The sequence below is a fragment of the Dermacentor andersoni genome, chromosome 4 (genome assembly GCF_023375885.2).
Source record: "Dermacentor andersoni chromosome 4, qqDerAnde1_hic_scaffold, whole genome shotgun sequence".
Lineage (NCBI taxonomy): Eukaryota > Metazoa > Arthropoda > Arachnida > Ixodida > Ixodidae > Dermacentor > Dermacentor andersoni.
In genome coordinates, this window is record NC_092817.1 from 141,979,572 (window position 1) to 142,003,738 (window position 24,167).

General features: G+C 50.5%; 1 protein-coding gene across 3 annotated transcripts in view; it reads right to left on the minus strand.

The window, feature by feature from the left end:
- Positions 1–3,311: 3,311 nt before the first annotated feature.
- The window catches only part of LOC126537858 (uncharacterized), a 334,043-nt gene continuing 313,187 nt past the window's right edge, over positions 3,312–24,167 (minus strand). For 2 of the 3 annotated variants that reach the window (XM_050184937.2, XM_050184938.2), the window contains exons 6-10: positions 23,046–23,247; positions 15,255–15,433; positions 12,567–12,642; positions 7,743–7,946; positions 3,312–6,526 (exon numbers count right to left, since the gene is read on the minus strand). In XM_050184937.2, coding sequence (XP_050040894.1) covers positions 6,354–6,526; positions 7,743–7,946; positions 12,567–12,642; positions 15,255–15,433; positions 23,046–23,247 — 834 coding nt within the window. In that variant the 3' untranslated portion in view covers positions 3,312–6,353. The remainder of the gene's footprint in view (positions 6,527–7,742; positions 7,947–12,566; positions 12,643–15,254; positions 15,434–23,045; positions 23,248–24,167) is intronic. The other variant, XM_055074487.1, reaches the window with a different exon arrangement.

The window sequence follows — 24,167 nt, forward strand, 5'->3', positions numbered from 1 at the left end:
ACTCTCTGCTTCCTATGCTACAGTTGCCGCTTCCCAGCGACTGCAGCTTATACAACCGTAAACTTTACTGGGAAACGCTTGCGGCGAACGCTATGTGCGAAGGCGATCTTTCTGGCGGCTTTCCCGCGCACGGCTGGCACCGCCGCAACCGCGGATGCGCGGAGGCGAGCGCCAGCTGGTGGTGCTGCAAGGAACGCCTCCCACTGTGTTTGGTTGAGTTTTTGCCCACGGATGCGACAAATGCATTGGGGCGTAGACACTCATTTTATAGCTTTGCTGTAAAAAGAGTGTCTGGCCATCGTATGGGCCCTTCGAAAATTCCGCCCGTATCAGCATGGCCAATCTTTCGATGTGGTAACAGACCATTCCGCTCTTTGCTAGTGGTCTTCTCTGAAATATCCGTCTGACCGCCTCGTTCGCTGGGTCCTCCGCGTCCACTAATATGACATCCACGTTGTCTATCGCTCAGGGAGCAATCAGTCTGACACTGATGCCCTCTCGTGCTTCCCACTCACTTCAGACGACGACAGTGCCTCTATATAGCTCTACACCTAGTCATAATGCCATGCCACTCGAAAGCCTTGACATGGCTTCAGAACAACGAAAACACTACTTACCACGCTTCTAGATTTTCTGGCACTCTTCCATGGCTCCATTATCTCATACATTACGCCGTCAGGCGTTGCATTTCACCATCCGCAATGGAATTTTGCACTGCCGCAACTACCACGACGACGGCCGCATAGAGCACTTAGTAGTACCACGCCATCTTCTGGCTGCTTTTTGCTCCACTTTTCACTCCGACCCCCAGTTTGTCCACAGCAGAGCGTCTTACACGCGACTTCGCTTGCGATACCACTGGCGTAGGATGTACAACTTCGTCCGCAAATATGTGCGCTCCTGCCTTTAGCCTGCCAGTATCCCAAATCAGTGTCTCATCTCCCCGCCTCACCATTTCAGCCCCTTCCCTGCCCCGTCAGGCCATTTGATCGTGTTGACATTGATTTATAGGGGCCTCCTCCGGGTGTACAGAAGTTGGGAACCATTGGATCGTCGTCGCCGTAGGTCATTTGACACGGTATGCCGAAACCGCAGCCTTACCTGCCGCAACACCACGCGACGCAACTTTGTTTATTCAGCGCAGCCTTATTCTCCTCTATATGGTGCGTCAGGTGAAATGTTGAGGTTTCGCGATCGCGTATTACTCTCAGATGTTGCTGTCAAATCGCTCCACTCCGAATCTCAAAAAATTTTCCGTACCACTACCGTTTATCATGCTCAGACGAATTACTTGACAAGAACGGTTCAAGAGAACTATTGGCGACATGCTTTCAGCGTGTAGATCTGTTCGATTCACCACGTGAACTATCTGAACTATTCGTTTCAGTGGTGCAGCAATGGCGCCTTTTGAACCAGGCCGTGCGTTTCAAAGGTGCTGGGCTGGTTCACGGCTTTTCTGCACCTTCTCTACTGTCGGTGCCAGACGTGATGCAGACCAGTGTAGATCTACAGGTGCGAATCAGCAACGCAGCAGACGACACAGCATATGGGCGAAAGTGCCGCTGAAACCATCAACTTCGCTGACGTGCGTCTGCTGTGTCTACGCACGCGTGGCGTGTATTTGCGTGTCAGAAGCCGATCATATATAACTGCATGATCGGCTTCCGATGCGTAAGTAAATTGTTCATCAAATTTACGCACTTGGTGCAGGTTAGTCGCCCAAAACATAACGCATGCATTACGTCTCCACCTCGGCATTCGTTTCGAGTGTCACGTTGTGCCTGCATCGCTGAAATCAACTTGCACAATTTATGAGCTTCTCATGCACTGCCGTGAACTGGTTCACCGTGGGCAGGCCTGCCCACTGTGAACCACTGTGAACTTGAAAATTTCAGCCGCGAGAGGAAGGGCACGTGCCTCGTGGGTAGGTGCCTGGAAGCTCTTTCCAAAGTACCACGGTAACCACCTCGTGGTTGTGCAAACATCCCCAGTTAATTACGTGTTGGAACCCGCTACGCCGTCTTCAGATCTGCGTCGTTGCGGACGCGAGACTGCGCCCATCGACCGGCTCAAGGATCATTACGATCAGCTGACCTCAAGCTCGCCCTAGATTGCCAGAATGGCTAATAAATGACTGCCCTTCAACGGCCAGAATGATTCTGAGGAAGAAGACCGGCGCTCTCGGAAGCCCCGTCGCCATCGCGCTACTCGGGGCCAGTTCGCCATCTTGCTGAGCCTTGATGCTAAGGAGGCGCCTCTTGCTCACAGTCGACCGACTCGAATGAAACCTCTTAACAACGGAAGTAGTTGTGCTAACGTTTAATTTTCGCTACACCTAATTGACAACCATAAGTTTCAAACCTATAGCGAAGAGACTTGCACACTGAATTTCTCGTCCAGGCTTTCGTGTCTCTGACACTAGTGCGCTGCTCGTTGAAAGGCTGCTGGTGCCTACGACAAGTGCCTGGCCCCTATATAGTGTCTCCCAGCTAACGTTGGCCAAGCTGTTCAACAAAAAAATTTTAAAGACAAGGTGCCCGATACAATTATGTTCAGTCATCAGAGGTCTGACAACCAAACACCGCAGGTCTTAAAATCGTATCTTGCACCATGTCTCTTTGCAAATATTTTATAGTTGAACACCTTCGCTAAAGTTAGCTGGGACACCCTATATAATATGTATATTTCACGAGCCCTGTTGCTTTGACTGAGACTATTCATCCAGATGGCACTAGCCAGAGGCTTGCCGCTCATTTGTTATCTTTAAATTCCTTCAATTCGATTCTGTGCGATGCTTTTTTCACTTTACTACTCTTTAATTCAAGTCTGCACCTTCAGTTACACTTTGGCTAGCTTACTTCGGTCCAGTGTAATTGTAAAATATAAGGCCACAAAAACAGAACAAGCTTCAGCCGCGGTGGTAGCACGGTAATTGTCTAACGAGAGACGCCGAAAATCACTTTCAGGTTTCAGGAGAGCCGCTTCCAGCACAAATACGGCACCAGTGCGCAGACATGCTGCATGCCTTAACTCAGCATGTGCGGCGGTGCTGCTCAACTTTGCCTTACCTTGCCGCGACGAGATTTATTTTATTTATGTCTGCTACAATTCACACACCCCGCCCTCTCCTTTGGGCTCCTCCCTATATTCTGAGGCACACTTTACAAAGGCTTGAAGGTGTGCTTCTCTCTAAAACACTGAGTTCACCTGTTTCTGAGCACCCCGGAATGTGCTTCATCACTGAAGCTGGCATGCTGTCGTCTGCTCAGGCTCCTCGCAACTTCGAGGGAAATGAATTGAGCACAAGACACTTAACGTCTGAAAGTCTTGTTTTTATTAGCAATGAACTTCTCGCGAAGGAAAAAAAAAATGAAACAAGCTACACGAGTTCATTAAATAACGAAGAAATTAGTCAAAACAACTTGTAATTACAATAACAAGCTTGGCAGTTTCTTCCCTCTTTTGTTTCCTCCTTTACCTTCCACAACGGGCCTTCTTCCGGCGAGAGGTATGTGCGTCACCATCGGTGCGCAGACGTCACACTTCGTACATTCTCTCCACAACAGCACGAAGCAAAAGAGCTTTTTTTTTTTTTTTGCAGGTCATTAACTTAGCATTACCGGACATCACCGTCGTCAACAACAGGACACGTAAGAGAACAATTAGGTGTCATCAGTGGGTTGGCAACGTTGAACACTGTCTTGAAGTAGCGAAAAGACAAGAAAGTGCGAACAACAAAACAAAAAAAAAACAAGGTTGGGGAATGTCAGACCAACAGTAAACATACTCGTTCGGTCGTTTTTCGTGGTTTCAATTTTCTGAAAATTACGAATAACTTTCTGCCGCGAATAGCTGGAAGTGAAACTTCATGGAGAAAAGTTACGGGGTCTGTGATCTTCATTGCGATTTAAGTTGCGTATGATGTGGGGTGCACGATGGCAATGCATAACACGGCAACTCTTGGAACTGTGACGGCAGCTGGACGTCACTATTATTTGGGGAGCCATCATTGCTACCCGAATGGCTTTACCATTCCCACCGAGTTTCCGCAGCAGATTGCTGGCTGTGCTAGCTTGTTCGATTAATCAGACTCTGTTCATTGTTATGATGAACTTAACAAAAGCACTGTTGTTTTCTTCCACTTTGGAAGCACCCCCTTTTTGACACCTTGGTCGTTTTGCTCCCCAGCCAGTTGCTGCAGTAGAATTCCGCGAAAAGTAGCGAGAAAGAGTACAACGTGTAGATATTGCAACACAACGCAGTAGAAACGAAAATAAGGGTAACACGAAGCACTGAGCAAACTATCTATACAGTGGAGTACAAATGCAGGGGCTCCGGTGTAACAATAACAAGTATTACGCACGTAGAACAAACCAAGGCAAAGGGACAACTTGCAGAAGGGAACATCGAGGATACCCCATTCTTACCTTAGTGAAGTGACCGTACAAGTTCATTTTCAGCACTTTGCAGAGTGCTGATCCAGTACACATTGCCTGTTCAGAGGAAATCCCTACGCCATCAACGGGATACCTAGGCTTCCAAGAACAAGCCCAGAGTGTTCTTACTTGTGCCGGTTATGTTCAGAACTAACGTTCACTGGAAAGAATGGACGAATTACTTCCCTGGTTTCGCGATGGGAGCATTTCGTTTGCGATTAGGACTCTGCAATGCAAGTGTCGGGGTTCCACGACGTTCATCTCTACTGCTTAGAATAAAATACAATAACCACAATGAAATAAAAGCGACATGCGAGACGCTAGCTCGCGTTCAAGCGCAAAGCGTTCTGTCTCGTCTACAGGCGATCAGGATAACAACGTAGGATAAAAGAAAAATAAACAAGTAAACAAAGGAAGCGATCGTCAGCCAAATTTGACTGCTAGAACGTCTGCGTGCGGCTGGAACAGTAAGAAAAAGAGGAGAGACCACAACAAACATTGCAAGCAGAGGCACACTGCTTCGCGCACGTCGCGGGAGTCAGTGGCGACGACGAATGTGCTTGCTTGGTTCCTAAAATGTACAGTCAGGCTGGTCGCAACAGTCTCACAGTAGTTTCAGTGCACACCTTCAAAAGCAAAAATGAAAAATAAAGAACACCGTTTCGTCGCTCGATCATTGCTGCATAACGGGGCACTCGGAACCGCCCTACGTGTCCTTCTCTCCTTCCTCGCTGAGGAAGCAACCTCCCGCTATGCGGCGCTGGCCACTCTTCACTCTCGCATTCGACCTGCCACACACATTCACGCACGGGCACGCAGCACAAGCACACCGATAAACAAATGCAAAACAAACATTGAAATAAAAGACGTTGTTCCTCATAGAGCCGCGGACCCGATGCTCGGCTTGTCTGGACCATGTATCTGGTCATAAACCTCGTGACTTCGACGAACCGCCACATGGCAAGATTGAAGACGTATTTTCACGTCGAAAACAGCAGCCACGCCGCCGTAGTTCAACCGCCTGCCCGAAATCTGGAAGCACTGTTTCGACGAACAAGCCGCCGCACGGCACATCGGCAGTGGATGTCCCTCGGAATTCGCACTCCTGGTCTGTCGCCCTTGGCGAAAATTGGACGACGTGCGTGATCCTCAGGTCTGGCAACAACACCGCAGCCGAGTGAGAAATTTCGTGGCTCACTTTCCGGGACGAAAGCGGCCCGTGTTTTCTTTGTGATTGCAACATGCAAGACGAGTCCAGCCGCGACCGTTTTCCAATTCCATGCTCATTTGCTTCGTCATTAGGGGTGGTGGCGCAGCACACGGTGGCCTCCACGACATTCACCACGCTCCAAACGTGTGGCCGGTGGCGTCTTTGAAAGCAGAAACGTAGGCATGCTTCAGGATCCCGATAGCAGGCGAGGCAGCGTTTTTTGCCGGCCATGAGGTTGCTACCTGGGCTTTAGGCGCGCTACGCAGAGCACAATTCGGTGTCTCCGCAGTCGTCGCTTACCTTGTCCAGGTGGTACCAGAGAATAGCAGAAACCAGAGCAGATGCCTCGGCCATCCCGTCTTGCCTGTTCTTCGAGCAGTTTCTGCGCTGCAGAAAGTGTCGCGTGTCACACTCGGCTTGCGGTTTCTTCTCGAGCACATGCTTGGCGGTCGGGGCTCGAATCAGTGCTTCCCGCTGGAGAAGACGGCCCTGACTCGGCCATAGAGGGCGCTTCTCTTGTGCGGCTTCCAGGCGGGCGGCGGCTGTGGTGCCGCGGCGCCGGTCGGCAGGGACCTCGAGCATCGAGGCTGCGGCAGTGGCGGAGGAAGTCGCGACGCGAGGGGCTGCTGCGGGTTCGGTAGCTGCGACAGCGGAACGGTAGGCTGGCGGCCTCGACGACGGGAGGCGACCCCGTCGCGGGCCGCCTGTCATTCCCACTCGCCGACGTACACTTGGCGGGGCAGCTGGTTGTAGGCCGACGAGGGGCCGCTCGGTCCTCCCCGGCCGATGCGGCCGTAGATCTTGGAGTAGTCGTCGTCGCCGCTGGAGCCGCCGCTGGAGCCGCCGCTGAAGCCTCCTCCTGCTCCTCCTGTTGGTGCGTCTGCGGGTAGGCAGGGAGAGACGGAGAGGGTCAGTACGACGCGTTAGGCCTAAATCTGTCGTCATTACATTCCCGCGAAGTTGATACTATGGCTAATTACGTGCGACAGTGGACTGACTGGATCAGGTTCCATACTTGAAAACAGCGTGAAATACAAGACGGCACAAGGGCTGACTGGCAAGTGGAGTTTAGTCTGCACGCGCACGACAGTATGTATAATGGGACAGAAGTGTCCCGCTATATAACATGTGTGCGACGAGTTCACGTCCTCGCCGGACCGGCAATAAAGTTCCTTCACTCACTCATATAACACGTGTGTGTGTGTGTGTGTGTGTGCGTGCGTGCGTGCGTGCGTGCGTGTGTGCGCGCGCGCGCGCGCGTGTGTGCGTGTGTGTGTGTGTGTGTGTGTGTGTGTGCGTGTGTGTGTGTGTGCGTGTGTGTGTGTGTGTGTGTGTGTGTGTGTGTGTGTGTGTGTGTGTGTGTGTGTGTGTGTGTGTGTGTGTGTGTGTGTGTGTGTGTGTGTGTGTGTGTGTGTGTGTGTGTGTGTGTGTGTGTGTTTGTGTGTGTGTGTGTGTGTGTGTGCTGTTTTCAAGCATATGTGAGACAGCTGCAACAAAAGCTCTTCGCTTTCTTAAGAAACATGTGCCTATCGCAGCAAGGAAAGAGCAAGCGGTGGGTTTAGACACATCTGCAGCTCCATAAGAGCGTCGGCAAACCACTAGGTGTATAGGATGACCACGGCAGTCGAATATTTACATTAGTGCTACACCACAGGGGATAATGAATCGGAACACGTGGCACTGATATTGGCACAACATCGTGAGCTGGTCGTGTTCATCACTTCGTAAGTAAAATTCCTCAAGATTCTGATACATTGGTCCCGAATTAAATGTGGATCTCTCAGAAGTGAAATCGACTGTTCGGTATCTCGCATCCTTACGCATCACAGTTTTGTTGATTAGCCGTCAGAAATAAGCTACACGACATTTATGTGGCGTACACGCGGATACAGTGCATTAAGCTTCATTCATTCTAATCGTTGTAAGACAACCCGTGGTGCATGTCCAGGCGTACTCAAGCAAATTACAAGCGCTCACTGCAGAAGCAGGCGTTTACATTTTACCTCGCGTAGTTTGGCGCTGTGAACTGAAAAAAAGAAAAGAAAAAAGAAGAGAAGAAAGCAAGGCATCGGCTTGCGTGTGGTTGCCACACTTACGGTGCGTGACGGTGGAGCAGCTTCCGTAAGCCGAGTCGTAGATGGATCGTTCGGGTCCCTTGAAGAGGCTCAGGTAGTTCTGGCTGTGGCTTCGCGGCATGGGAGCGCCCGCCATGGCACCGGATGCCGCGTGGTGGCCGTCCTCCTGGCCGCGCTTGGCGAAGTTGGGAACGCGCGCCCGGAAGCCGCAGTAGTACGGGTCATCTGTGGGAAGGACGATTCGGTGTTAGCATCTCACGCCGCAACCATGTCAAGGCGGCGCTCATTTGGAGTGCGACAAATCTAGTAAACAAAATATAATGGCAAATATCTGTCGCTTAAAAAAGAAAGCAACTACAGCAGCACACAGGCCGTGCTAGAGTAGCAATATTGGACGAGAGCAGCAATAAGCAACGCGAGAATTTACGACGGCAGATCGGGCCCCGTCGACGTTCTTTGTTGACGTGTGCTTGTCTTCATTTTCTCTCCGGGGAACCTTGGCGGTAGCAGGGCCACAACTTGAGCGTGTACTTTCTTATTATACGATTACACGAATCGGCGATTCTTTTCCGAGCTGAAAGACAGTTTATATTAGGAGGATAATTACTTATAGTTCGTAAGGTTCAGCATTGACACTTTGTGCGACGCCAACTGTACTCGACACTGCGCAAACTGTCGGGATGGTAATTATTCTCTAGGTAAGACTGTTATGCAAGTACTCCTGTGGTTAGCCCAGTGAGCAGTCCGCGGACAAGAATCTTTTTCGTGTCTCCCGAAGGCCACAACTTCTGAGACGACTCGGAAAACGTCTCAGAGTCATTATAAGCAATAGGCTCGCTACAGGTTGTCACAGTGCTCAAGAAAATGTTCAGATGCGTTACACATCCAGGGACACCCACACGTATAGCTGCTCTTGAGAATCGGGTCCTTACGTCAGCACGCCGTCTTGTTGCACATGAGGAACGGGGGCAAATTTGTTACGCGCAGTCGCAGAGGCGTGATTTGCGTTGATCATGGTGGTCACACGTGCCGAGAGAGACAAAAGCAGCTGAGAGAGGACGAGTGCCGCCCGTGAAGTGTTTTGTGTTCCTGTGATGGTTTCGCTTTCTTGCTCTGATAGCGCAAGGGTAACGCAACAACGCAAGGTGAGACAACCACACAAAGAAAACACGGGTGCGACCCACTCTCTTTCCTTCTGTGTCGGTGTATCAGTTCATGCCATTGTATCTTCCTTAGAGATAAATCGACTCATCCATCAACAAGTCCTTTAAGAACTCAGTCACTATATATGTCACTCTTGCAGTGTATAATTCAATACGTAGACAACCGAGGGGCCCTATGTTTATTAGTTATATCATAGGAAGCCAACAAACATTGACACCTACGACAACATAGGGGAAATTACTTGTGCCTAATAAATGAAATAAAGCAAAGAGAAATTGATGGAAATGAAAGTGGATGCAAAAACAACTTGCCGCAAGTGGGGAACGAACGTATGCGAACGTTGTGGGATCGTTCCCCACCTACGGCAAGTTGTATTTTCATCCACATTCATGTCCATCAATTTATCGCTTCTTTATTTCATTTATTAAGCACTCGTTATATATATATATATATATATATATATATATATATATATATATATATATATATATATATATATATATATATATATATATATATATATATATATATATATTTCCCATTCTCTATGACACTGAAAAACGTGTTTTCTCATGAAAACGGCCGCCCCCTGATAAAAAGCATGTAGATAAGCACATCTCGCGCCTGTTGATTTAGAGCTTGGCGCGCGGGGGGGGAGGCGGGGGGGGGGGGGGCAACATCCGTGCCTTGGAACGATTCGCACGAGAAGCTCACTGCCTGTTTCGCTGTGCGCGCCATTGTGACGTGGAGCGCGTAATATGCACGCTCCAAGGCTGCGCCGGCGTTCCTTTGTTGAGATTCACCCGCACGTTATACAATCCCCGCGGAGGTGGGAACGCTGTCTTCTTCCTTCCTTCTTTATTTCTGTTTGTCTATTTTATGCACGTTTACGCTGAGCGCGGGAAAGCTAACCAACAAAAGAAAGCCAATCTTCAAATAAAGAGAAATAGAGAGAAGAAAAAAAAACACGAGAGGTTGCGCTACAGCGAGCCAGCGTATCGGATGCGTGTGCCGCGCGGTACCTGGCATTATACAACGGTGAGAGAGGGGGGGGGGGGGGGGGCAGGCCACGCACGTCCCATTTAGAGTAGGAAGGAAGCCCTCCCGAGCGCGTCTCAAGGGCCTCCCACGAACTCAAGGCGCGCGCGCGCGCTGTACAGCCAACACCGCAAGAGCGTCCTGCGCGCGCGCTCGAGGATTCTCTCAAAAAAGGGCCGTCTGCAAACTGCAGCCCTTGCGAACCTGCACCGACCTACGCGCTTGTCCCCGTTCTCGGCGTTCCCCGACTGACGACGTTGGCCGCTCGTCCTAACGGCGCGCCGCCGCCGGTGACGACTGGCGGAAACGGTTTCCGTCGCGCTAATATTCGGAATTCGTTACAACAAAAAGAGAGAGAGAGAAACTTCCCCGATATATCTATGCAAGTCATATATCGAAGACCGTGAAGCCCTATAAGGAAGGTGTCACGCCCTTCAGAAGTCCCAGTGGTTTAAGTATACCCAAAATCTATTCAGGCACATTGCAATTATTTCGTTATATCCGAGTATTTTCAGGCGCTTCACTATACAGAACTTAGTACTTCTATACTCTTCGCTACATCAGACGGATGTTCCTGCACGTTGTGCCGGCTCTACTGAGCCGGCTCCCCTCTGCATACAACACGCCCGTGCCCTAGCTGCTGGATACTGAGCTCGAGGTCGCGGGTTCGATCCCGGCCCCAGCGGCCGCATTTCGACGGAAGCGAAGTGCGAGAACGCTCGTGCACTTGCATTTAGGCGCACGTTAATAAAACACAAACGCGCGTGTGTGGTCAAACTTGATCCGATGCCCTCCACTATTGAGGGGGGGGGGGGGGGGGGCACAAGCCTCACGATCACTACCTTGGTTGTGGCACGCAAAACTTCGAAATAAGTTAATTAGTTGATACCGCCCACGCTGCCCCACTTCCGCCGCCGCCGCCGCAGGAAAACCACCGCTGCGATAGTTTCTCCGTATAAGATGGCCGTCCTATCCCCATGCACTGTGCTACACTGTGCGCATGGCGTTCCGCGGTTCACAGAGTCGAAAACAAAAAAGTGCGGGGGGTTTCGCACGCGTCTCGACCTCGCGTCGCCAGTCAGTAGGCGCCGGTTCGCTTGCTTCGCCGGCAACGAGTGCGAAGAGCGACATCACTCCGCGGGCGTCGGCTGTCTTTCCGTGGCTGACGGGGCGACAGATGAGCTTTCGGGCCAGGGCTGCTGTCGTTTTTCTTTTCCACAGTTGCTTCTGCGCCCATTTGAAACGGAGCGCGTGGGCACCGGCCCCCTTGGTGACGGGCCACCACGATCTTTTACTCGCAACGGTTACTTTTTCCCTCGACGCGGACGGTTCAAGGAGACGCCGGCGGGCTCCCGCGAGCCCCGCTGCGTTGGTTTTGACGCGTCTCGCACATTAGGCTTGCGACGAGTCTGTGCGGCCACTTCTTGCCGTGATTGTGTACGATGAAAGCTTTAACGAAGACGTGCGTTGATCGCGGTCCCTGTATGGTCTCGGCGGAACTGTGCAAGCCAAAATGCCTGGGAGATGCCCAAGTGCGTGTTTTGGTCGGATAGAGTTCCACTCTGCGGCCGACACAAAGCGAGAGAATTGATACCGAACAGAGAGGCGAGTTATTCGTTGTGGGTCACCTGACAGTCGATGACTTATGCTAACCATGTTTACATGAAACTTGCGATTTGGGTCTGGCTAAATCGACCGCTCTAATCTGGACGTCTCATGAGTGAAGTTCGTCAAGCCCAGACACAGATTCGCCGCGTTTATACACGAACCCAAGCAAGGCGTGTTGAATCGCCGTTCGATGTATTACGTCTTTCAGTCGGCTGGAGCGTCGGTTTGGCCGTGGGTCGACCCGCGTGAATAATCTACCCTGTTCGCGTTGGCCAACCCTGAGCCACGCTCCTCCAATATGACACAGAACGGTAACGCCGAACGCCAATTCAACACAGTTTTATCGGTTCGCGTAAACTTACCGAATGTCTTCCTTGACTTGATGCCGCTCACTCATGATATGTCCAGAAAGAGAACCTAACTCGGAAAGAGCATTTGATGATGTAGCTATATTTTCGTGGGTTGGAAGCGAAGACGTTGCCGTTCTTACGCGATGACGAGGACTGTGTTAATAAGTAGTACTTGCGACATAATGGATTATAAGCTTAGATGCGATCACACTGTCAGATCGTCTTGAGATCAGGTACCTTATTTTTTTTCGAAAAAACAAACAAAAACAAAGCAGCCTAATCATCTGCGTACGCATCCCCCGCCTATTGGCCATTCTCTTTACTATGCTTTGGCCGCACGACAGTTCAGGTGCCGGCAAGGCAGACAGGCAGCCGAGGTTCCCGTGGCCACACAACTCTCCCTTCTTCCCGTCCACTGCGTCTTTGTTATCCCCTCATCCTATGTGTCAATCAATCAATCAATTGGCACCTTTCGCGTGCTTGCGAAACTGTCCTTTCGAGCGTCTTCTCACAAGTATGTCTGCAGTGGAGGGACAGAATAGACGTTGTACGTAACATCCTGACTTTTGGTTCAGTTGACGTCGCCGTTAAAGTCAAGGAATAGAACACACCTCAGTCATATAAGGAACTCGAGAAGTTGTGATGTCAGGTGCGGCAAAATGATACCGACATGTTGTTAACTTACCGTAGAAACCAGGGTTCTTTTTCCGGTTGATAGGAGGTGGAGGTCGGACTGCAGGATCCACGTCCTCGTAGTCAGGCTGCAAGTAGAAAGAAGAAGGATTTGGGGACAGTTACATCACCGGCCGGCAATGCAGCCTGGCAAAATAATCTGACGTAAAGGATCCGACGAAAATTAACAAAACCTTCGCAATTTACCTGAGGGAAGGACAGGTTTGTGTGTACAAGAGGGATAATATTTAATGGCAGAAAGGCGGAGAGGTGGTCCTGAGTGAAGTGTCTCTAGGTGGTATCGTGAATATGATGAGGGCTGCTGAGCATATTGCTTGTTGTGCAACGCGTACGTCTACACTTGACAGCACAGCACAGTCATCTTCGCGGGCAGAGGTAGAAGATACTGCAGGGAGGGGGGGGGGGGGGGGGCAGCAAGAAGGCTGCTTATAGCTTTCATGATTCTTGGCGCTGTTAGCGCCACAGGCGTATTTAGACAGTAAAAAAAATTACTGGCGCTCATGCCACCCAGAAGCGAAACAACGTAATTTGTTTGATGTTGGAGTATCCTCGCAAATATAATTTCAATAGCCCGGCTTCTATCTTTGCGATGTTTGTTGCAAAGCCAGCGTGTGCCGTGTTTCGACAGCATAATGTATCTAACGAAGCTGTCCTGCACGCCTTCTCAACATACATATGATACACTTCGGACCACAAATGCGTGAGCGTGCGAAATGTTCTTAACCTCGGTGCAAAAGAAGGTGTAGAGAGACGAAAAAAGAAACAGAGAATGGCGCATAGTAACGACACAAGTCTATGTGAAGACAAAACTCAATGCCCGCAAGTTGCAAAAAGCTCCAAATAGCGCATCCTCTGCAACGTGCGCCCCACGTACAGAGAACTAAATTTCTATTCATTGAAAGCACTCCTGTCATTAGTAACATTCTTATAGGGCCTATTCCTATGTTAGCATTGTAAAGCAAGCAAATCAGATAGCTGCATCACAATGACGTATTACGTGCGACTAATAAAGGCAAAATGAGACATCTACCCAATCGTAACAATTTCTACAAGGAAAACCCGTACGGATTCCTCGAAAGAAAAGCCTCACAGTTGTAGAAAAATTCGTCCTGGTCCTGGACTAGAACCCGGGACCACCGCCTTTCCCGGAACACCCGCTCTACCATCTGAGCTAACCAGGCGGCTACCAGCTGGCTGGGCGAAGTCGAATCCTTCAACAACTCGAAGCAAAGGTAAGAGTTTGACTAATAGTTCTGCGGAAACACGCAAGGTGGAGCGAAGTTATAAATGAAGGGAAAATGAGGCATCCGCCCATTCGTTGCACTTGCTACAAAGGAAACCCTTATGGATTCCTGTATTCGTGCGACTGTATTTTTTCGCGCCGGCATACCACGCTGCTGCTAAAAAAGAAAGAAAAAGACAATAAGAACATTAAGACCAAGCCTTACGAAGAAAGAGCGACGACCGCTGGTAGACAGACGCTAAGTACGATATCGCGGGATCAAATCCTGGCCGCAGCAGCCGCATTTCGATAAGGGCGAAATGGAAAAAACGCCCGCCTCCCGTGCATTGGAGGCACGTCAAAAATTGATCCGAAGTTCCCGCTACGGCGTCCCTCATAATCAAATCGTGGTTTTGGCACGTAAAACCCAAGAATTCACGGACGCAACTGCACTCGCAATCAGTAACAAGCTGATGAACTCGACAAATTTAGCCTAGTTACAGCAGTAGAACTGAACTTTGAACGCGTAACGTTTCATATACGATGCCTGTAAAAATAATTATGCGAGAAGCCGGGCCAAATTAAGAAACGAAGGGATCCTCCACGTAATACGCGACATGCTTGGGATGGGAACTTTGAGACCGCCCAAATGTCGCAACATCTATGGCGAAGGAATAATTTAATGGAGCTAAAATGTGGCACGTGATATCCCTCGAGATAAAAATTGCACATAATTTCGGACTATCACGCAAATCGTTCTTTACGTCTATACAAGACCTGTGAATAACGTATGTTGGATATATGCTTTGAGTTTGTGTTAATATTGTGTTGAATTCATTTATTGTTTTCTCAGCTGACCTGCAGGGCAACCCAATAGACTGCAGCCACGGAGCACGAAAATTAACTAAGAGGGAGCATTACGTCATACAGCCAGAATTCGCAACCCGCCTCTCCGTGCATCCATTCGCTTCGCTTGTTTCTCTTTCAAAAAAGTCGGCCCAACACGTGATCCTTCACTCCGTGGGCTCGTCTTAGTGTGCTTGGTTCCCCGTAGGTTTTTCATCGACGCGCACTCGTTCGGGTGCTTTGACAACCTGCGCAGATTCGTTCCGATACGCTCGAGCAGCTTGGTTTGCTTTATTTCCACGTGCACATATATCGTCCTCGTGGCAACTACGCGAGTGCGGCGGCCACACGTTGCTGGTGGCGCCTGTTGTCTTTTCGCAACAGCGTGCGCTGGGCGCGGGTGACGATGTGGTGTAACACGCTAAAGCTCACCGCGACACTATCACGTGTCGGGCCAGCATTTTCCTGGTTTCAGTTTTGTTAATACAACACCCTCCCTCCAACTTATTTAACCTTCCTCCGTGGCTTCAGCTACCTTTAGCCGACTCTCGCCCCCCCCCCCCCCCCCCCCCCCAAACTTTGCGAGAAGTGAAGAAGAGGATCGTGTCTGACCCTGGGCACACTGACGCGAGGCAAGTCCCTCGGCGGCAGCTTCGGTGGCTTCGACTCCCTGGGCGGCTGCGGCTGCTGACGCGGCACGGCTCCCGGCAGGCTGTACGGGTCCTCCTCGGGCAGCCTCAGCGGCCGGTCGAAGACGCTCACCAGGTTCGGGGCGCTCTGGCGCTTGGACACTGCGACGCAGAGCACGCGTGCACAGAGTGAGCGACTCGCGAGGCTGTGGCACAGATGTAAGCGGCATACATGGGTAAGACAATGGGAATTTCAACGATGCAATTACCAGAAAAGCCTCGGTCAAGAGGGATCACCGAAAAAAAAGGAATAAAAAACGCGATAGCAGTTGCCTATATGAGTAAATCAGCGAGTGCCGTGAAAGTCCTCTTTTTTCATTGACGGACTTTTGTTTAAACAAGGGTCACCGTAACATTCGAGATGAAGGTGGCCAGCTAAAATGGCTAAGTGGCTCATCGTATCGCACGCTCCTATCCTGCATTCAGCAAGTAATTTCATATTACCCCATATGAGACGTGCGATACTTTGCCCACCTTTTCATAGCCTCGAGGTCGTCCCTGTAAATAAAGGCGTTTTCACCACCACCCTTTCACAGACAATGTGACAGACACATGATATAATCGATTACATTAGTGGTCAAAGTTGCAAACGCTCTGCAGTTGCATTCGTCCAACTTGAAGGCACGTTTGCAAGAAGTTACATCTGGCATGCGAACGTGATAGCGACCCGCTACTGGTTTTTGTTTAAACGTCAATACGCCAGAAAAGTGAGCAACCTGGGATCCGCCGTGCTTGAGCAGTAAGGGGACCGGCTAAAATACATAGCTACCGTCGACATTGAAGCAAGCATGACTAGCTGCAAGGACTGCAATTCTGTGGCGCTTGCTTTCTTGCACAACTGCAAAAGGTTGGCGCCCTGTAGGCGATGTGTCGTCGACCTATTGCCTCGACAACAACTCGTGATTGTCGCAAGCGTACTGCCAAGAACAGACAAATCAATAAAATAAAACGGGGTAGCGAGAACAAAGGTCACTCTCTTATTAGGAATAAACTTCGCAGTCCCTGTGTTTATGTGGGCGCCCGTCGGGCGAAAGTGAAATCGAAACCATGACAGGATTGCATCACGAAATGTCAAATGCGGCGCCGCTTGAATTATCACAGGCATAGATTCCTTCCCCCCCCCCTCCTATTGTGACAGGTGCGAAGCAGCAACGCTCATCCGGGATGCCTCGGCGGGGGTTTGGGAAGGAGGGCAAGGCACGCGCCAATAACCGATCAGCGCCCCTTCATCAACTTTCCACGTAAGCTCTTATCCTACCGTCTTCCCGCTCCATAGCCCGACGCCCAGTATTCCGAAAACAGACGCGCGGCTCGCAAAAAGGCGCCAAGCACTGGCGCTCCGCGTGTCAGGTTTCCCCCGACTCCACGATGTGCCATTCGGCGGTGGGCCACAGGGGCAATTGGGGCGCCGACGCAGAGGGCCGCGAATTCTCGCAACCCGTCCATTTCTTTATCTTCCTTTCCCTCTCTCTCTCTCTCTCTCTCTCCGCGGTTGGCATTCGTTGTCGTGTGCGCAAGGCGCTCGAGAGAAAGTAGATCGTGCCACCACCACCTCTGTTCACTGCGGTGGCTGTGCCGTGATTGCGGCGGCATGTCGGGCACCTCCGATAGGCCGCCGCTGTCCTCGGTCGGTCACGGCGCGCGTGCGGCGGTGGCGGCGGAAACAGCCGGCCGAGGAAGGGGGGTATCTTCGCTGCGCGTCCGCGCGCGGCAACCACGCCCCCTCCTATTTGGCTGGCTTGAGGCATGGTGCCGGGGGCCAGCGCCCTTGAGGCGCGTGCGCTGGAAGCCGCAGCGTTACGGCTCTGCTTTTGCTTTATTTAGACCCAACTTCCAGGGCTGTCAACTATGCGCGCAGCGCGTATTTGCGCGTACACAACACCGCAGGGAAGGGAGGGGTTGACGTGATTGCAGGCACGGACTCCGCTCATCTATACCTGACTACAAGATGGCGTCGTTGATCTCCTCTTCGTACTCTCCCAGCTCTTTCACATCGGCGGTAACCTTAAGAGACTCCTCACTCCCCCCACCTACCTGTACCCCGACCTTCTCGCGTTCGCTGTTTCCTGCTAAACTTTTGATATCCACACTGGCAGGAGAGGTGGAGCCATCGTCTGTTGGCGGCAGTGTGTGCGTGTGGGTGTACGTGCTCGGAGAGAGCCTCACTTTCGTAGATTGTGTCCGGCTTGGCTCCCTGCCCCAAGGCGGTGAGCTCGGCCAGGGACCCGGCACAGCGTCGCACACACGTACTACCAGAGACGCCGCCGCGCTCATACGATGCCTCCAGCCAGCCTCTATACGGTAGCTGCCTTGTGCGCGTCGGCTCGGGAGTGCGCGCGAGCGAAACCTGTGATTACCTTTGGCGGCTGCGGCTTCCGCGCGTTCGTGTGCTCGGATCAACATCGCGCCGAGCGGTAAAGACCCCGTATCGGCCCCCTCCCTTTCTCAGCCCTCCCTCCCCCTCTCACATTTCCTCCCAGTCTGTTTCTCCGAGAAAGAGCTGACCAGGCGATCTCGTGCGTAACACTCTTCGCGGCAGAGAGCTCGTCTCAACCCTTTGCTTCTAATTTGGAGACGTGGCCGCCCCGGTCCCATTGGCCCAATGACCGCGTGCGGGTAAATAATGGTCGGTCAGGCTGAACGGTCTCTGGCCGCGGGGAAGGTTGCGATTATACGCGCGCGTTGTTTCGAGATTGTTTCTCCTCCTTCGGGAGGACCGAATTTCCTCGCGCGTGAGTCATGGGAACCTCTCCGCTAGTGATGGGAGTGGAGGTAGGCGAGCAGCTCAGGTGCGAACGGTATATAGTGGGTGTACTTAGTGCGCCGAGCAAAAAGCGGGGCGAGCGGGAGGGCGGACGCCTCCGCCTCCCTACAAGCGTGATGATAAAGGTCGCGGGCTGCGTTGTAAGTGCGCGGCAAGGCAGTGCCGACGTGCGAGGCCAAGGACGAGGTGCGTGGATTCTGGCGAGAGTGGTGATGCGGTATATTACTGTATACGCAGAGTCAGCGTGGTTTGCTTGTGCAGAAATCTGTTTTCTCTCTCTCGCTCTTTGTTTTTTATCTTTTATGTCCTTCTTTTATTACACCCTTCTCGCTTGTTCTCGAGCCTCGCATTACGTAGTTACAATTTCCGTAATTGTTTCGAGAGCTGAACTGGCCACCAGGAAACAATATGCACGCCTGCAGTCGTATGCGCGGTGGAAAGAGGAGCTCGCGCCCTTTCCACTGCCGCGGAAATTACTAGGCTAAGAAGACCCTTTGACGCAAGAAATGGATACGTTAATTCGTCGTACTTGCGTATTAAGAGACGTGCTTTGTTCTTTCTCTCTTTTCTTCATTCGGTTAATGTAACAGTGCCCTTATAACTTGGTGCCGCAATGAGCACGGGGAAATCCGGGTGGCAAATACTCGTACTCATTATCTGTAGACCTGGTGTGAAGTGCGTTGGCATTATTCATCATTTCTTATCCCCGCAACCGAGAAACTCGCGGGCTTCGCGAATTGGTTGGTTCGACTTCACGCGGCGCTACCGACATGTGCATTGCGGTATTTTCCCGCAAAGCGTGATCCTGCTGCGGTCTCGTGACATCTTGGTTAACTCGAGAGCTCGTGGACCGCTTGCGACGAAGCTGTCATTTCGTAGCGAAATCGCGGCTGTCGCACATGACTCGTAGACAGGCAATCAGTGCGAGCACACATAAAGGGCTCCGTGATATGTCGTAAGCCATGAGAGGACAACTTTGATTGCGAATATTTATCCCACTGGCTGTAGCTGACTAGAACGCATATAAATTGAATTCGCGCGTTTCGTAAAGCGATGCATTTCGAGATAATTCAAATATGAAATTTTACTGCGTCATTGTTTCCTTCGAAACGAACTTTATTTCGTTATAGTCTGTGGGGCTGATTTCCATTAAGTCTGGGGCACTGAAACATGTCGGCATGAGAAATAATATATAGGTCGATTTGGAATTCTGCAAATTTTGTAAAATACCCCTCCTCTTCCCCCCCCCCCCCCCCCCCTTACCCGAACCCCTACCCCGCATTAAGATTTACGCACAACAACCTCTGAACGCTTCACGCAACACAAGCTAAGCACTGTGGCCGAGCAAGTGCAGTGACGTCAATAAATAAATCGGCGGTGATGGTGACAGCTGCGCCTGAACTTTGCGAAGCGATAGCATGGGAGGGGTCCTTTGATATGATCGATTAGCTGTGGCATCATCTTCGCGCTGATAAGCGTTATATACGCTCACCAAGCTCATCAAACCAACTAAGTGTGCATTCTCGGTCACTTATGTTCTTTATATATACATTTTTTTTTTTGAGAGTTGGGAAATGAGCAACGACATCTTGTCTTGTACATCGTCCTTGCAACTCCACGATTGTTCGAACACGGCCCACAGAAAGATTGAAAAATAATTACGAACGTAACACCAGGTGCTTTTTAACACCACGCGCAAGTTACAACAGAAGTTACTTCGAGTAGAGCCACGCCTCTTCAGTGCCGTCATGGCCGTGTCTCGAGGCGCGTGGGATGCGCCGAAGAATTGAATCAAGAAGCGTCGTCATAACAGACGCGCGTCGCATCGTGATCGTCGCCGTTATCTGGCCAAACACCCTCCTGATCAGCGATCGAGCTAGCTCGGCGTTGCCAAGTGCGCGCTTTCAGTGCCAAAACGCGGGCCAGACGAAGCCCAGCTGGCTTACCGTCACGGTTATATAAACGAGGCGGAAGCCCCGAAGAAGCTCCAGCGTTTCGCCGGGGCGTTGTTTTCCTTGCGAGCCCGTGTGCTTCTCGGACGAGTCGCACGGAGACGGGCTTTTTTTTTTTCGATCCTCTCATCTCCCGTTTTGGCACGCTCCGTTCCGAGACTGTCCATCGGTGCACGCAATCACCGTGAGGCGCGCCGTGCATCAAGCGTCACGAGGTTATAGAGCGGTCGGCATTGTTCCAATAAACGCCTTCTAGAAGACCTCTCTCCTCCTCTGCGTAGTTTTTTTTTTTTTTTTCGTGAGTCGCGCGGATGGGTGGACATCAAAATCCGCAGTGCCAACAGGAAAAAAAGATAAGCTTTCGAAGTGCGTCGCGCGGCTGCGTCCACACCTACGTTGAGTTTTCGTAGGTTTCGGCGGCGAGTATTTTTTATTTTTTTTTTTTGATGCGTGATGCCCGCGCCATCAGATAGCGACGAGGTTACGATATCCACGAACGATACTCTGGCAAACAGCGACCACGCGTGCTCAACTAGAAGTCAGGCAAGCGGGATAAATTGAGACGGGAAACTACGCGAAAAACGGTTACGCAGTGAGCTCCATGACGTAGGCCTATATTGTGTATAAACCGAAGTAGATTAGCAGCGAATGGTATATGGTAGGCGGTACAGCGAAAAAGGCACGTGCGACGAGACGCGCCATTTTGCTCATGCTCAACGGACCTTAGACATTACTATATCGAACTACGGCGCCAATGTAAACGAAAGATGCAAGTATGATGGTTCATCCAGATTTGGCTGGATTTCCCTAAACTTCCTCTTTCTGGCTTCAAACGAATTTGTGACTTTGAAGAATGATAGCTATAGGACCTCGTCGCTACGTTCATATGTGTTACGTTTTCCCAGCCCTGATGTCTTGAAGTACCGTCCCATATAGTTTTCATAAAGTCATGTGTATTAACTTCCCGTTTGTTACGTTTCGCTTCCCGGTTGTTGCGTCCAAAGGGTGCTATGCGGTGCACCACCAACGCGGCGTCATCCGCCTACTTTGACAGCAGTGCACGACGCTGCTAAAAATGGTCAGCCGCTTCGCGGAACATGCCGTGCGGCGCAGAATAGTCGCCACCGCCGTGTTCCTATCGTCACCTGTCTCCGGTCACAACACGGCTCGCGAAGTCGAAGTGCAGAAGGAGGTGAACACAGGCATACGGAGTCGCCCCACACTCACCTTCGTAGGCGCCTTCACGTAACCTTCGATACCCGGCGGGGTTTCTTCGATAAAAGGCTGTGAGTGCTCGGTGAGATGCTTTCATTATCGAAGGGGCGATCCGAGCACCAGATTAAAATTACGCGGTTCATTTAGCGTGATTCACGGCTACGACCGCTTCAAACAAAAAGAGTGTTTAACGTGCAATCTACCCGGCAGGAAGCGATAATGAGCTTTATTTAGAGTTTTCGATAGTTTGTTGGCTTCCTATTCAACGTCAAGTCAGGTTTGGTGTGACAGTAGCTTCTTGTCTCATCGGTAGAGCTACCACGAGTTTTATCGGATGTTACGTTACCTCGGATTACGCGTCGATTTTCCGTGGTCCTCTGCAAAATTATTAACGGGCTTCTACTGTAACTTACAACAAAAATATTGCGTTATAAATGCAACAATTCCCGATAGCTATGTGGGCACATAAACTCGCATGCTTAGAGAAAATCTAATTTCTTGGTAGTACTAGAAAGACGAAGCGGAATTAATAACGCTACAAGAATGTCTGAAGCTGCAAACACTAATATTAAATAATCCACGTACTACCCATAGTTCGCGTGATAGCTGAACGACTGCAGCGCTTGAGTTCGTCTCGACCGTGGTAAGTTTTTTAGGAAACTACGCTACAGGACAACCGTGACAACATGACTATAACTCAACAGCCGTGACAACATGACTATAACTCATGGAACGCCATTCGGTCTTCGTCGGCAGCGGCACTCGGCGTCCGCTACTGGCACTGAAAGAGCACGCTGCCTGTTCTTGCCGCTAGATGGCGAGCCATTACTGCCTGTTTCTGCGGGCCCATTCTGAATCGCCGCGGAGCTAGCACACAGAACGAGTTTCCCCGTACGCTCTGCAAATTCTCATCGCAGTTTGGTCAACTCCGTAGGATAGCGTGGGTACAGTGGCTAGATAGCCACTGTAGCGTGGGTTATTACCCCCAGCTATCGCCATTAAGTATAGTTCGTTCTCAAAAGTGGAGTTTCATAGTCTTTCTTTTTTATTCAGTGTGAAAGTTCTGCCTCTTGTATTATTTTTGCACTTTTTATCTTGTTTAGAGCTTTGGTTTGGTTACAATGCTGGGATCAGCAGCCAAACTACCCAATTTGTACGCAGTTTATATTACTGCTACTATAGTACTGTTACTACTACTACTACTACTAGTACAGCTACAACGCTATAATTGTTACCACAACCTAATCGGCGCACAGATTCACGCCATGTGAAAAACCGAAAGCACCCCTTCATCCTACGCACCGGGGCATCATTAGATTCGGCCGGTGCCGTTGTGTAAATGACATCCGTAAGTGGTGCGCACATCAGCGCCGCAGCGTTTAACACACCGGAATGGGGGGTCACTGGGCGCGTGCTCACTGGAGCCGATCAGTTACATTCGCACTTTGCCAGGACCACTAAGGGTGTGAACTGCTCAAAGCGAAAGTGGCACACCTGGACGTCTTCGACTGCTTACGTGTGGCTAAAAGCGGAACAATAATCCAGTCGTCTGGAGCGGCATATCGCTAGCCTGTACTCCACTACCGGTAAGCCAACGATGTGTTATAAAAGAAAGGCAAAAATGTGGGGGTGACATTTGCGAAGTAGACCGAGCTGCGAGCAATACCTACAACAGGAAATTTTAAGCACAAGATCTAGACGCTGCCTGCTAAAAGCTGTGCATATGAGGCTCGACAACAAAGCGGTCGATTGGAGGAGAGAGAGAGAGAGAGAGAGCACTCACTGGGTGGAGGCAGCTTGGTCTTGAGCATGTCGAGGGCGACGATGTTGATGACCATGACCCAGACGGCGCAGTCCAGGAGTTCGGGGCTGTCTTTGACGAAGCAGACGCAGCTGAGGCACTGCGCCTCCAGGTGCCGCCTGTCCGGGTAGGCACGCTTCAGCTCACGGGACACGTTCTGCTGGAACTTCTTGATGTCGAACAGCTGCGCCGGTGAGCAGGGAAGAAAATACGGAAAACTCTATTATAGAGTCCGCGATGGGACATCAGAGGTGCTGCCTTGCAGACGAAAAACAAAGCCAGAAATATTTGTCTTTAACATGCCCTTAAGCATGGTAATAGTTTGGTACTCCTTCATTAGAACGCGCCTATACAGGGCTATCAGCCAGACGGTGTACGATTATGAGCGAACTTGAGGTTTTCAGTGAATCATCTAGACGGATTTGTGCCCATTTTGACGTGGCTGAGTAGATTCCAAAAAGAGTCTTTTTTAGGCAACACTGCCTTATTTCAATTCCAGAAGGAACTGGTGCGACAACTAAATCTAGATATAGGCGATTGCTTTGAAGAGGTGTAGATGCTTACAAAGGACAACCCCTCCTTCGAACTCAGAGTAGGTCAGTGCAGACATTGAACAAGCTAAAGAAAATGCACAGCTCATTATACTTTGGACGCAAGTTAAGTCACTGGCTTCATGACTGTCACTTTTGCCTCACGGGCTTCATGACAGTGTCACTTTCGCCTCATGCTCTTAACTGCGCATGGACATACCGTTTAGCATGTATGTTTATCATATTAAAAATTCGTTACCGCTTTCAAAATAAAGCAATGTGCGTTTCTTAAGATTCGTTGGATATTCTAAGGGAAAGGATAATGCTGAATTTAGCCGCCAAATTTTCTCTCTGCACAGGCCAGTGCGAACTCCTGCACTGCGATTCATAACGAACATTGACTTATATTGTGTGTTCTTACCTCGCTTCGCTAAAGAAAAAAAAGAATAAAATTTGTAGCAGACTTGCTGTTCTCCTTCTCGTCCACTATGCAATCATTGACGCGATCTCCATTTAAATTTGAAAGGCTCCCTTGCTTCGTTCAAATATTTTTGCATATTACAGCACTGTCATT